This window comes from Stenella coeruleoalba (assembly GCF_951394435.1).
Source record: "Stenella coeruleoalba genome assembly, chromosome: 14".
Taxonomy (NCBI): Eukaryota; Metazoa; Chordata; class Mammalia; order Artiodactyla; family Delphinidae; genus Stenella; species Stenella coeruleoalba.
This window is the reverse complement of record NC_137160.1, coordinates 64,381,568-64,395,247: the sequence shown is the minus strand read 5'-3', so window position 1 is coordinate 64,395,247 and position 13,680 is coordinate 64,381,568. Positions and strand designations below refer to the sequence as shown.

The window sequence follows — 13,680 nt, the reverse complement described above, 5'->3', positions numbered from 1 at the left end:
CCCAGGCCCCTAAGGGTGGAGGGCCCCCAGAGCCCCTTGTGCAGACACCTGCCAGCATCAGGAAGCTCTATCCGGCCCAGGTCCGCCTCCTCGGGGCGGTGGGGCAGTCAAAGCTTGCAGTTTGGAGCCAACGGCCCGCGGGGGAGCCGGGGACTCGGGACAAGCGGCTGCACGTCCCCTCGGCCTCAGTTTCCACAAGTGAGGGGCGCTCACCGCGCAACGCCGCCGTGAAGGTGAAGTAGAAGGACGCGAGGCGGTGGTCAGCGCGGGGCCCGGCACCGAAGCCATAGACCGGACGGCGGCTCCCGCTGCGGCCACTGTGATCCCTGCCCCCACGCGGAGCCCCTCTCAGCCCCCCGGGACGAGCAGGAGCCGACGAGAGGCCCGCGCGGCAGCGGGGCCCAGCCGGGCCGCTCCGGGTCCCGGCTTCGGTTTCCCCACGAGGAGCCCCAGCGTCCGCCCGGCCGGATCCCGCCACCGCCGCCCGTCAAACCCTCGCCCCCGGCAGGGCAGAGCCGCGCCCCCACCCGGGGCCGCCCCAAACCCGCTGCCAGCGAACTCACCAGGCGTCTCCACGGCAACCGCCTGTCCGCCAGACCCCCGCGCCTGCCGGCTGCGCGCCTCACAACAAGGCGCGCTCCCATTGGCTCCGGAGCCGGCTCCACCAGCCAGTCGGCAAGCGCTCACGCGCCGCCCCGCGGAGCTGGCGCGCGAGGACCCTGCAGGTGCCCGGCGCAGCCCTGCCCTTCGGCCGGAGCGCGGCTGGGGGCTCAGCGCCCGCTCCCTCCCCACCGCTTGTCGTACCCGGGAAGCACCGAGCTCGGGGCCTGGCCCGCAGCAGCTGCCAAGTGACGGCCGCACTACTGTTACAACCTGCGACAGGTGTTCTGAAGGCCGTGGAAACCTGGGACACTTGGAGGGAACCGGGGCCGGAAGAGCGTTCTCACATTACCTGGACCTCACCTCGTTCCGAAAAGGATTTGAAACCTAAAAGTCACAGATACAAGCAACTACTGAAGCAAAAGAAAAAGGGGGAGGGGGAGCGGGGGATGAACGTACCGGGGAGGAAGTGACAGAACAGAGCCGGAAGGAGGGCCCAGCATTGACGGGTTTCTGACAAGGGCCTGGGACACAGGGGTAACGCTCTTGGGAGCTAAGCGTTTTAGGGAAGGGCTTCACACTGGTTGACATTCATAGTGGCTTGAGTCCAGCAAGAATGACTTAAAGAACGAATGTTATGGCTTTTTCTTTGACTTTATTTATAGACAGTAAAACCATGGTGAAGAACTCATAGACGGTTCAGTACAGTAAAGCTTTAACGATATGCTAGTAGATAAAAAAATAATTGAGTCGCCAACCTTGATTTTTGAGAGGAGTATAAGGGGCAGGGTTGGGTTAAACAGAGCATAAACAGATGGTTTCAAACTTTCCTGGATGACTTGCAACCTTGTATGCAGTTCCCACAACTGAGTTGTATCTTGAAAGATGCTCTGGAGTGAAAGTTGAACAAAGATGGGAAGGGTGGTGCAAGCAGCAGGGAGCTAGCTGTGTGGCAAGGTTTTGAGTTGAGAAACACTGCTGGCCATGCAGGAGCCTCATGCAGCATGGTGTTTTCAGGGGGTAGAACTCAGGGCCACAACGGGGAGAGGTAATGCCCGTGTGGGGGGAGGGGCCAGTCCTCACAGCAAACAGATGACATCACTCACAATAGTGGGGATAAGATTGAAGCTGGGGAGACCAGATCTTACCTTATGGTCCTGGCAAGGGTTAGGCATGAATCCCTCCTTAGGCACTTCAACCATTCATTTGCATTCAACCCACAAACATTCCCTGAGCCCCTTTGGGAAGCAAGACATCCATGTTGGCAGAAGGAATGAGAGCAGAAACAGCTGGGACAGCGAGCCAGGGAAAGGAACTCCAAGCTATAGCTTTTAACAAGTCCTCAGCGGTGGTCAGGTAAACACAGCAGGCACAGGCACATTCTTTTGGAAACTAACTTATTAACCAGGTGGACTGCATAGACTGCAGATCTCAATTTGGCATTTCATTGGTGCACAGGATGATCAAAGCTTTAATTGTGCAGAGAAACATAGCACCCAGAGATGTAAACTCTGCATCCGGAAGGAAACTGAAAAGGTGACTTCCTTTGGGCTACCCCCACCCAACCTGTATATCCTCTGAAATGCAAAAGCATGGTATGTTCTTTAGATGGGGGTGCGGGATCCCATTCATTCCATTTCTAGAAGCAGATGTTGCATTTCTGGGTTTGCCATTCTGGGACATGGTTTTTTTTGTTTTGTTTTGTTTTGTTTGCGGTAGGCGGGCCTCTCACTGTTGTGGCCTCTCCCGTTGCAGAGCACAGGCTCCGGACACGCAGGCTCAGCAGCCATGGCTCACGGGCCTAGCCGCTCCGCGGCATGTGGGATCTTCCCGGACCGGGGCATGAACCCGTGTCCCCTGCATCGGCAGGCGGACTCTCAACCACTGCGCCACCAGGGAAGCCCTGGGACATGGATTTTTACAAGGCGCACAGCTACACTGAATTCTCATCAAGATTCACTGGAGAAGGTGAAGTTTGGCAATGTCCACGGAAGGTCCCTAAAGCCCAGGCTGAGGACAGGAACATCTGGTCTGCAGAGTCTGCAGGAAGGCCCAGGCTGGACCAGCTGCCAGCTCCTCCCCACCAGCCTGAACATGGGCATCGGGAGCAGGGCCTCCGGGCTGAGCCCTCCACCCTGATTTGGGCAGCCGAGATACAAAACATGAATCAGAGGCCCTGAAGACAGGAACATCCCACCTCCCAGGTTCCCTAAAGTCCCCACCTCATAAACCAACCCCTGCTGCCCAGGGTGGCCCAGAATGCCGGAGGAGGGTAAAGGGAAGTAGAGAAGTCATGTTTGAGAGACAACGCTCTTCATTTATTTGTCGTAAGGATGGGGAAGAGGACCGTGAGGTCACAGGCCTGTCTTCATGTGGGGGTGCCAGAAGCTGGTATCCACCAGGCCCTCACTCTGCCAGGAGGCCTCTCTGGAAGGGGCTGCCAGCTCACAGATGCCCTGGATGCCCTCCACGCCAATCATAAAAAGGTCATGACTGTCCCCTTCTTGCCGATCTGCCAGGGCTCCAAGGGGAGAAAGCGGATAATTATCCTTCAGGAGACAGAGAAAAAGATGTCATCAGCTCCTTGGCTAATGCCTCACATTCCAAGACCCCTAGCCAGGTACTCCCACCATGGGCTCTCAGGCCAGCCTGCCTTAGCCCACCAGGCATTTTGCAAGCCTGTCTCAACCCATTAATGCTCTCTGCCCAACCCCCGACAGGGCAGTGGGCATGTCAAGGTTGGGATGGTGACTGCACATCATCATCACCCACCAAGAACAGACTCTCAACATGGCGGCCTCTGTGGTCACTGTATGCTCTGTCTGTGGGTTCACAGGGGAGCCCTGTCTTCCAAACTGCAGGCCCCATGGGGGCATGCGCAGGGCCCAAGCTGCCTGTTTTTGCAAAGCCTGGCTCAAGAAGGCCAGGCACGAGGTGACTCCCCCACCACCCCTGTGATGTCTATGGAGTGAGTGAGTGTGCCCCTCTCACAGAAGTGATAGGAAGTTCCTTGTGAAGAAACAGGATACCTGGGATAGCCTGGTACCAAGGAGGTATATGTGACAACCTGTTTTCCCATTTGTAAATAGGCATAAAGGAGGTATCTACCTCCTGGGGATGGCATGTCCACACGAGGGGTATGGAGAGGGGGACAAAACTTCTAAGGATCAAATGGGATCAGGCATGTGAGTTACCTATGGAGTATCTGGCACATGGTAAATTACACATTACTTATGTTGTTAGAATTATTATCACTCCCCAGCTTGAGGACCAGGTCTGAGCACCCCCCACAAGTAACCATTCTTCACCAGCCTTTCTGGGCCAATGAAGGCTCCATTCTGGAAGGTTCTTTCAAGCTTCTCATATACTTAGTTCCTTGTAGGCATGGACTTGGCTCAGGAATATTTTTCACCCAGGAAGAAACTTTAACCTTGCCACAGAGTCCCAGGTTTGGGAGCTGTAGGTGTTCTTGGGAATCGTTTAATCCATGCCTCTCTATTCACAGAAGAGAAGGCTACAAACCAGAGATGGTTCACTTCCAGGTTTGTCTGGATCCTCCAGCTGCATGGGACCCAGAACCCAGGTCTCCAGACATTCAGGCCAATGCTCTTTCCACTACTCTGTGGCCCTCCCAGGAACCTTACCTGGGACCTAATTGGGCCATAGGCCCAAAGGTCACAGCCTCAGGACATACCCAGAATTCCTCGACCAGCTTGGAGACGCTCTAGAAAATTACACCTGTTTCCCTAAGATGTGGGGAAGCCTGAAGGCAGATGATAAATGGCCTTGGTTTTGTCAGGGTAACAACATCCTGCCCTACCAGGTGTCAAGGCAGGTGCAGTATAGTGCCATCCCATGCAGTACCCCCAGGGAGTGGTTAAAGGAGAGCCTTCCCACTTCACAGATGGAAACACTGAGGTCCTGGAGGCCACACCTTGCCCAGGTGTCACAGGGACCACTACAGAGCCAGGAATTCACTCAATTCCACTACCACTCTCAAGGTGGGCCCACCACCGGGGGGCGCAAGGGGCCCTGCGGCACCACATCCTTCTAGCGAAGGGTGGGGAATTAATTTTTTCCCCAACCTTAGGAAGGGCCTTAAGTCGGATCCCTGCCCCGTCTCGCAGCAGTCCCAAGAGGGTCCTCTCCCTGCCCCTACGCACCGGTCCTGGGCCAGGTCCAGCTCCTTGGTGAGAAACTCGAAGAGGCGGGCACTGTGGCCGCGGTTCTCCTCGGCCGTGCCCACCACACCGATGGAGGAGACGAGCAGCTGCGCGCCGGGCTCCGCCGAGCCGTTCATCGCCATGGCCAGGCCGGGCCGCACCGTCACGTTCACGCGCTGCGGTGACACGAAAGTTTCGCCTGAGGCCAGTGTAGGCCGGGATGGTGCTGAGGACCGGGTAGCGCGGAGTGGGAGAGCGCAGGCCCCGCGGGATCAGGGCCGGGGGCACGGGCCGGGGTCCTTGCAGGTCACGTCGGGGTCATAGCTGGGCAAGGCGACAGGAGCAGACGTGGCGGGTGGGGCCGCGGGGTCTTGGAGAGCGGGAGGTCAGACTTGGCGGGAGGCGGGCGCGGAAGAGTCAGGGTCGCGGTGGGGAAGCCGAAGCGCGGACAGAGCCCGACCCCATCCACCAACCTCCTCCCTCTCCGTGCTCCCCTGGGCATACTCACGTCCTCAGGCTTGCCCAGGATGGCGGCAGTGGCCGCGCAGAGCCGCTTCTCTAGTCCCGCGGGCACACGGCCGGCGGGCAAGTTCGTGTCCAGCTCAACGAACGGCATTTCTAGCGGGAAGGCGCGCGAAAGGCCGCCAGGGAGAAAGAAAGCACGGAATCCAGGTGGGTGATCTCCAGGGCAGGGCTGTAGGGAGCGGGGGAGGCGGGGCGCCGCGGAAACCCGCTCCTCATTGGCTGGGAAGGTACACAGCGCCCCCCGATTGGCTGCCTAGACTACACCCCCCGGCTTCGGCCGACAGTCTCCGCGTGCTACGGCGCTGATTTCCGGAAGTGCTGTAGCCCGGCCGGCTCCGAGTAACCCCACCCCCAAGGAGACATTGGCCGCTCCAGGCCCCGCCCACATGACAGGCCCCGCCCCCGCCCCAGCCACACTGGCCGAGGTTTCCGGTCTCCTGCCGCTTTCGGGCGCTGCTGCGGTCTTCTGCTTCTTAGCCAATATTTAGATGGAGGTCTGAACACCCCCCCCCAAACACACACACCTGTAGGAGCCTTCCCCAGGCTCCACCCTAAAAACGTTACGTCGTCACGGAGGCTTAAAATTATTTTTAAATGGGTTGCCTCCAAGTCAAGCAACTTCACGCTCCATGTGTGAATCTGCGCTTCTCTTGATCAGGTCACCTGGTGATACATGTGGGCTCGAGTGGGACTGGGCAGAGACCCTCGGGCTCCCTGCATCCCTACCTGGCCCCCAAAGACATCTACCTTTGTGGCCTCTTGTGCCTGTGCCAACCTTACCTCACGGTGAAGGACAGCCCACCGGGGGGTGAGAGCCACCAAGTCCCAGTAGAATTACCAGCAATGTTTACGGGACCCTATGTTTTTATAGGTGAAACAAAAGTTGTTATTTAAAATGTGGAAGTCGGACTTCCCTGGTGGTGCAGTGGTTTAGAATCCACCTGCCAATGCAGGGGACACAGGTTCGAGCCCTAGTCCGGGAAGATCCCACATGCCACGGAGCAACTAAGCCCGTGCACTCAACTACTGAGCCTGCGCTCTAGAGCCCATGAGCCACAACTACTGAAGCCCATGTGCCTACAGCCCATGCTCCGCAACAAGAGAAGCCACCACGATGAGAAGCCCGTGCACCACAACGAAGAGTAGCCCCCACTCACCACAACTAGAGAAAGCCTGCGCACAGCAAGAAAGGCCCAATGCGGCCAAATTAATTAATTAATTAAAACGAAAAAACCGTGTAGGTCTGTTGAGGTAGCCAAACATGGTACTCTCATCTACGTTGTAAAGCTGTTTGAATTGTAAATGACAAAGATAATTGAAATTGTATGGGTGTATATGAACAATTTCAATTACACATCTAAAATTCTATTTAAGTGCACATATTAAAGGAGCCTCTATGGGAGGCAGGCAGGCTGAGGCTCTGTCTGTCCATGACCCTGTCTCCTTCCTTTATTAGATGATTCAGATATCAGAGGGTCTAGGACACAAGACAGGTAGACTGTGACCATCCTGAGGGACAGGTGACAAGTCTGGGACCCAGGGTGTAGCGTGGAGAAGACAGTGGCCGGGGTTACGAGTAGGCATGGGAGAGCCAAGCCCCTCAGCAGCACCAGGAGGGCCAGGAACTAACCTGATACTTCCCTCCCTGCAAGGAGGTTCATGAACCAGCCCTGTGCCCCACCTGTGGGAGACAGCGTCACCCCAGAGGGAGGAGACAGACCCAGGAGACTGAGATGATTCCTGATTGTGACTCTCTTTACCAAGTCAACTGTGACATGTGCCAGTCCAGGGGGCATGGAACCAGCTCCCTGCCAGGATTGAGGGAGGGAAGCTTTGAGGCTGAGGAGCCCAGAGGGGTCACCTGACTTGGCCTAGGGTGAGAAGTTGGAGGAATTCTCCCTGGAGAAGGACATGGTAACAAATGCCAAAAGACCAGGAAGAGCACCAAGCAGGAAAAGTGAGGGGGAGCCCGGTAAGCAGCAGAAATAGGCTGAGCCAAGGCCAGGAGGCCAAGGAGGAAGCTGGGAGTTGGTGCTGGGGTGGGGGGGGTAGAGCCAGGAAAATGGTGGGCTACTGGGGGAAACCAGAGGGGGTGCCCTGGAGGGACGGGGGCAAGGCCTCAAATGTAAAGTTCAGTGACTCGTCCTTTGTCCTTTAGCCTCAGGGCAGTGATGCACCAGGGTAAGTTTCAAACAGGAGAGGGCCGGGGGGTCAGGGTCACATCTGTGTTTACTAAAGCTATTTCCAGAGGTTACATGGAAGTCAGAGTGCAAGGGGTAAGGGTGAAGTTGGCAGGCAGACAGAAGAAGGAACAAAGGACTGGCGTGTGGAAGGCACTGTGGACCGGATGCTGCGAAGGTGTCTCGCTCACAGCCGAGGGGAGGCAGTGCCATTTCTTTATTCTGAGGACAGAGCTCCGTCGATGGTGGCTCTGCAGGCCCACCCGGTACTCACTGCAACAAAAGCTGCGCCAGGGGCTTCAGCCTCTCCTTCATGGCAGTGTCGGCTGGAGGCAGGTCCTTAGCCTTCATGATGACCGCGTGGGCCTCCTGGAAGAGGTCCTCCCCCACCGCAGCTTCCACCCGCTTGCGCCACGCAGCCAGCTTAGGCCGGTTTTTGAAGATGTCACAGCCGGCACTGACAGGCTATGGGAGAGGAAGCCGGGTGGAGGGGTGGGACCCAGAGAAGCACAAGGCAGCATGTCCCAACTTAGGGATCCCTCGGGTGGATTTTCCCTCCTCTGCCACACGGGTGATAGGCTGGGGGTTCTCCTCCAGGAAATACCGAGAAGCTGCTCAATAAGCCTGCAGGGTGGGGTTTTTAAGCCCCTTTTTACAGATGAGGACGCTGAGGCTCAGAGGGGGAAGTGACCCGCCCAGGGCCCCCCAGCCAGAAAGGACAACGTGAGCTGGTACACTGGCTCTCTCCCAGGGTACCCCAATGCCCAGCTGGCCCCCCACCCCACGACACTCACGTGCATCAGCTCTGTGATGGCCACCAAGTCTGCCACTGAGATGTGAGGCCCAGACAGGAAGTCCTGGTCCTTCAGGAACTTGTCCTCAAGCAGCTGCAGGCACCTGTCCAGCTCAGCCAGAGTAGATGCCAGTGTCTCAGGGGGCACCCGTTGGCCCAGGAACACAGGCAACAACATCTGGTAGGCGGGCAGGCAGGGGAGGGCTCAGGGTCTGCCCAAGGCCCAGCATGGTTCCTGCTCTCATTCCACCTATCAGCCATCCTTCGCATTTCTCCTCACTCCCATCTACCATTTCCCACCCACAGCCACTACCAGCCCAGGCCTTATCCCTTACTCAGGCACAGATAGCCTCCACCTCTTCCTGGGTCATCACATCGGGCAGCCGGGGGATACTTCGGCAATCCCAGTCTGCCCATATCTTCTCCCTGCATAAAGCCTTCCATGGCTCCCTAGTGCCCTCACTGCAAAGGCCTCAACACAGGGCAGCAGCCATCCTCTCCCACCCCACCTCCCACTCCACCCCAGGCTTCTCAAATGGGAATGTGCGTGCAGATCCCTCTGGGATGTGGTTCAAGTGTACGGTCCTAATCAGTACACCTGGGTGGGGCCTGAGACTCTGCATTTCCGAGCTCCCAGGTGACGCTCATGCTCCTGGCCCATGGCCCACACTCTGAGTAGCAAACATCTACACTCACTCTCCTGGACTTCTCTCCATTCTGCCCTCAAATGCACCGGGCTTCCTCCCCCACCACAGCTTGTAAAGCTATGGAAACCTTCTTTGTGCCAAATGGACCCCCCGAGGGAATTCCCTGGCAGTCCAGTGGTTAGACTTCCGCGCTCACTGCCGAGGGCCTGGGTTTCACCTCTGGTCAGGGAACTAAGATCCCACAAGCTGCACGGCCAAAAACAACAACAACAAATGGGCCCCCAGAACAGTGGTTCCATACGTGCAGCAGGGGCCAGCTCACACTCCCTCACACACGCAGGGAGCCTGCTCTGTGCCAGACACTAAGTGCTTTACCAATAATAACTCAGAGTTCACATTTCAAAAACCTCTGCACGTTCGATAAGTAAAAATGGTATCTGCATGCTCTTTTAATGTGCATTTGCTTGATTTTTACTGAAGTTACATGTTTTCATCCATTTATTGACCCTTTCTCTCTGTCCTTCAGTTACATCTCTGCTGGTTTCTTCTGCGCATTTTTCTCCTGTGTTTTGATGGGCTTCTAAGAGCGTCTTATTTTTTTTAAGCATATTTATTTATTTAATTTATTTATTGCTGCGTTGGGTCTTCGTTGCTGCGCCCAGGCTTTCTCTAGTTGCGGCGAGTGGGGGCTACTCTTCCTTGTGGTGCACAGGTTTCTCATTTTGGTGGCTTCGCTTGTTGCAGAGCATGGGCTGTAGGCGCGCGGGCTTCAGTAGTTGCGGCATGTGGGTTCTGGACTTCTCCAGTGGCATAGTGGTTAAGAATCCACCCACCAGTGCAGGGGACACAGGTTCGAGCCCTGGTCTGGGAAGATCCCACATGCCGCAGAGCAGCTAAACCCGTGTGCCACAACTACTGAGCCCGCACTCTGCAACTACTGAAGCCTGCATGCCACAACTACTGAATCCCGTGCGCCTAGAACCGGTGCTCTGCAACAAGAGAAGCCACTGCAATGAGAAGCCCGCTCACCACAACGAAGAGTAGCCCCCGCTCACCACAACTAGAGAAAGCCCGCACGCAGCAACGAAGACCCAATGCAGCCAAAAATAAAAATTAAAAATTATAAAAAATTTTTTAATGTTCTTTCTAACATTTCTTTGCCAAGATCTTTCCCAGGTTTTTTTGCTTGTTTTCATTCTTTTTTTTTTCTTACACAGATTTTGTGTAAAATCGATTAGCCTTTTCTTTAAGTCTCCCACTGTTACTAGGCTTATAAATCCTTGCATACCCAGAAATCAGATCAACATTTAGTGAAATATCTTATTTCTTCCTACTTTGAGGTTTTTCACTTAACACCTCTCCATCTGGAAAGTACATGTGTAGCAAAGTGAAGGTTTGATTCTTTTCTCTCCCAAAAGACAATATTCCCAGGCAGCCTAGAGTGTGCAAAAGGGCACAAGATTAATTTCCAGCAGCTCAGGAATCAAGACATATTGGGGGAGTCATTCCCAGGCTCTGTGCCTTGGTTTCCCCTCTGGGAAACAAGTTGGTTGCCCTGGAGCATCTCTGGCATTCTAGAATTTAGTGTCCTCAGGTCTCAGGTCTGAATGGAATGCTTTAGACAGAAAGCACCATCCCCTGGTCACCAAGGAAGGGCTCCCTGCTCTGAAGCTCACCTTCTGCCACATGGCCCGGGTGCAGCTTGTTCGCAGGGCCGTGTGCTGCCACGCCAGGTACTCATCCACACGGGCTCGGGCCTGCAGGTCCTGGGGGTACCAGTGGTCGGGGGTCTCATACTTGCGGGTCAGATACAGCAGGATGGCCACACTGGGGGACACGGTGGGTGCAGGGGGACATGCCCCAGTCACTCTTTAACCATTCCACAGGGGCCAGGCCCTGGGTGAGGCCGGTCCCTGCTCCTCACACATCTTTCCCCAGCTCCTGGGGGTGGAACATTTCACTGTTTCTGGTACAGAGTAGGAGTGTGAGGCTCAGAGAGGTTAAGTGACAGCCAGGATCACACAGCCCTATGTTGGGCCATCCTATCATCAGAACTAAGGGCACCAAGTGAAAAACAAAATGTCATGTGATTTCAGAAAGTGGATGTATGCTCAGAGAAATCTCCCATGAGGAAGCAGTGCCCAACATGTGTCCCGAAGGATGAGAGTGACTCCAATACCATTCTCCAACATCTCCAGGGCAGGGACAGCAACAGGAGGAAGACCAGGCGCCCCTCCCAGCCCTGGGCAGCTCTGCTGACTTCAATCCACTCTCCACCCTCGGGCTGGTAAGGGGCTCAGGGCACAGAAGCCACGATCCGAGCCATCAACGGTGGACACACAGATGGCTGACTGGTGCAGCCAAGGGACCCGTTACCTCTCGGCCAAGGTGAAGTCCCCGTCCTTCAAGGCGGGCACCTTCCTCAGGGGGTTCACCTGGGCAAAGTCATCGCTGTAGTGCTGGCCTGTGGGAGAGACCAGTGAGGCAGGTGGGGAGAACTCTGAGCCCTCTGAGGTCTCTGCCCACCCCCTACCCCAATGTCCAGGCACCAACTTTCTGAGGCCTCCATCCAGGTGGGGCATCAGAGAAGACGAGGCCACTCTGCTGGTCAGCGGATCATACACGCTGAGCCTGCCAGAGGTCCCCCCTTCCTGTGTCCACTCGCCCCACCTTGGAACCTGGGTCAAGTAGCATCTCAGCTTGGACTTGGGAGGAGGGTGATTCACTGCAGCTGTAATCCACCCCAGCCCCAGCCAACTCCATCCACGCATCACACACTCTAGCCTCCTCCCTGGGCTCTAGCCTTGTCCACTGCAGTCCCCCTCTCTATGCAAACTGGGTGACCTGTCTACACCCCAGAGTTCCAGCCACACCTGCTCCCGGCCCTCAGCAAACCTCGCTCTCACCAGCAATACCTGCCCGACTCAGCCACTCAACCTCCTGCAGGTCAGCTCCTCTTTCTTTCTTGTACCAAACCTTCAAGGCTCCTCCCCCACAGGGGTTCCCATGTCTGAATCACATCTGCATACCTCCCTGTCCCGGGCCAGTGCAGACGGTACACCAAGTAATGTATGTGGAGTCGGAGGGCTTCAGTGGAGCCGGGATCCAGCCTGGCCGTACGACCGCCTGTGGGCCTCTTTGCCCTTCTACTGCATGGACAGAATCACCCCTACCCATCCTCCCTCTAGAAATTGCCTCTGTGCCCAGCCTCCACCCCAAGGAGCATTGAAAAGTCAGAGCAAGCTGGCATCAAAGCAGCTGGTGGCTCACGCTGGGGCACCAGAGGCAGAAGGTGGGCAGGCTCGGCCAAGCAGGGTCTCCCTCCGGGTCTGCCAGAGGGGCTCTGAATCCAGAGCTTATCCTACTGTCCAGTTACAGCCCTGCCCCCTCCCCGGATTCTGTGTAAGTGGAGGGGACCTAGGCAGGCATAGGTAGGAGTAAAGAGGAGACCAGATGCAGGTGTCCAACCTCCTCCTGCCAGCAGACCCAGAAACTCAAGAGATGGGGGCTGCTTCCACTGGGAATGAGGAGGCAGTTCACTGTTTTCTCCAAGCCCAGGTGTGGAGGTGTTGGAGCTGTCACTCCACTTCCCGCAGCCCCACACCCCCACTGCTCTCTACCTGCTCTGCTCCTTCCTAACCTGTATTTTGAAGAACGGTTAGTATTCACTAAGCAAAGGTAAAGACTCTGAAAATACACAACTTATAGGCGAAGCCACGGTTTCCGACTGGAGTCTGTCTCTTGCCGTCTGTCTGCGCAGGCCGCCTGACCGTGGGGCCCCGGGAGTCCGTGTGCACACAGGGGCCCAGACCCCGGGCCTGCCTGCCGGGCCCACCTTTGAGCAGGTCCACGGTGCGCAGCTCGAAGGGGATGCCGTTCTTCTTGGCGAAGATGTAGACGGCGCGGCAAGGCTGGGACAGCAAGTCCAGGTAGAGCTGCAAGCCCATGGCGAGGGCGGGGGTTAGGATTAGTGCAGGACTGGGGCAGAAACGGCGGCAGGGGCGGGGACCACCGGCTACCCAGCCGGCGGCCGCGCGCAGCCTGATTAATCGAGCCGGGCCGCGCCTTCCCCGCCCGTTGGATGGTGCCGGAGAACTTTGGACCAATCAGCGGCGGCCTCGCTCTCCCGCCTTCCCTCTCAGGGGTTCTGGGCTGGGGTCCCTTCCCTGGTGGGGAGGGTACAGGGAGACGGACTCTTGACAGTTTCTCGCCGCCAGGTCAGTCCCCTAACCCGGACCTCAATGTCTACCTGAGTCAAATGGGGCGGGGGGATGATACTGGGGGGACGACGTTGAGGGCGCTTCCAGCGCAGACACTCAGTGAATTTAGAGTCGAAAGTGTTGGCCCAAGCCACCTTCTCCCACTCGCGGAGGGGGCTGAAAGAGGAGGGACTTAAGAGTCCCCAGGAACACAAATAGAGGAGGAAAAAGGAGGTGCCACGGCCTCCCCTGGGCCCACTGCACAGGGTGGAGGCTGGGGAGGGCGTGTGGACCTCTGCACCCAGCAAAGACTAGGTCCACACCTCAGGAAGCCGCCCCTCCCCAACCTTCCTTACACTCCCGGCTAATCCCTCCAGCAAAGCAGAAGCCCTGTGGGGCCCATCTAGAGGTTTGCAGGGGGGCCTGGAACCTCCCCACTTCCTTTGCAGGGCCAAACCCCTCCAACTACAACCCTGGAGCTCCTGAAGTCTGTGGCTATGATGCCCTCATTCTCTAAGCAAGCGTCCTGGATAAAAAACCCTGTCCCCAAACCCAAGACTCAGAAAAAGCCCC

At 56.8% G+C, this 13,680-nt stretch overlaps 3 protein-coding genes across 6 annotated transcripts in view; all 3 read right to left on the bottom strand.

Moving 5' to 3' along the window:
- The window catches only part of CABIN1 (calcineurin binding protein 1), a 98,207-nt gene extending 97,606 nt beyond the window's left edge, over nucleotides 1-601 (bottom strand). For 3 of the 4 annotated variants that reach the window (XM_079943136.1, XM_079943131.1, XM_079943134.1), the window contains exon 1: nucleotides 564-601. The gene's annotated coding sequence lies outside the window, so the exon portion shown is untranslated. Of the gene's footprint in view, nucleotides 1-213; nucleotides 533-563 lie in introns of those variants that run through there. The other variant, XM_079943132.1, reaches the window with a different exon arrangement.
- A 2,278-nt stretch (nucleotides 602-2,879) lies between these two features.
- On the bottom strand, nucleotides 2,880-5,507 carry DDT (D-dopachrome tautomerase). The gene is made up of 3 exons (XM_079942665.1): nucleotides 5,272-5,507; nucleotides 4,764-4,939; nucleotides 2,880-3,149 (listed from the first exon to the last, which is right to left on the bottom strand). The coding sequence occupies exons 1-3, from the start codon at nucleotides 5,377-5,379 to the stop codon at nucleotides 3,077-3,079; spliced, it is 357 nt and encodes a 118-aa protein (XP_079798791.1). The 5' UTR covers nucleotides 5,380-5,507; the 3' UTR covers nucleotides 2,880-3,076.
- Nucleotides 5,508-7,517: 2,010 nt separating this feature from the next.
- On the bottom strand, nucleotides 7,518-13,046 carry LOC307197380 (glutathione S-transferase theta-3-like). The gene is made up of 5 exons (XM_079943196.1): nucleotides 12,744-13,046; nucleotides 11,285-11,372; nucleotides 10,585-10,735; nucleotides 8,263-8,439; nucleotides 7,518-7,933 (listed from the first exon to the last, which is right to left on the bottom strand). Exons 1-5 carry the CDS (start codon nucleotides 12,853-12,855, stop codon nucleotides 7,739-7,741), a joined length of 723 nt encoding a protein of 240 aa, XP_079799322.1. The 5' UTR covers nucleotides 12,856-13,046; the 3' UTR covers nucleotides 7,518-7,738.
- Between the last annotated feature and the right edge of the window lie 634 nt (nucleotides 13,047-13,680).

Bases quoted from the DNA above. Each gene is read 5' to 3' on its own strand.
- LOC307197380 (XM_079943196.1), bottom strand. From the start codon at position 12,855: ATGGGCTTGCAGCTCTACCTGGACTTGCTGTCCCAGCCTTGCCGCGCC. The intron at 10,736-11,284 runs GTAACGGGTCCC...CGTGTCCCCCAG, and splicing joins GACTTCACCTTGGCCGAGAG to TGTGGCCATCCTGCTGTATC. The intron at 8,440-10,584 runs GTGAGCTTCAGA...CCCGCCTACCAG, and splicing joins CCCGGGCCATGTGGCAGAAG to ATGTTGTTGCCTGTGTTCCT.
- DDT (XM_079942665.1), bottom strand. From the start codon at position 5,379: ATGCCGTTCGTTGAGCTGGACACGAACTTGCCCGCCGGCCGTGTGCCC. The intron at 4,940-5,271 runs GTGAGTATGCCC...GTGTCACCGCAG, and splicing joins TCCTGGGCAAGCCTGAGGAC to CGCGTGAACGTGACGGTGCG. The intron at 3,150-4,763 runs GTGCGTAGGGGC...TGTCTCCTGAAG, and splicing joins CTGGACCTGGCCCAGGACCG to GATAATTATCCGCTTTCTCC.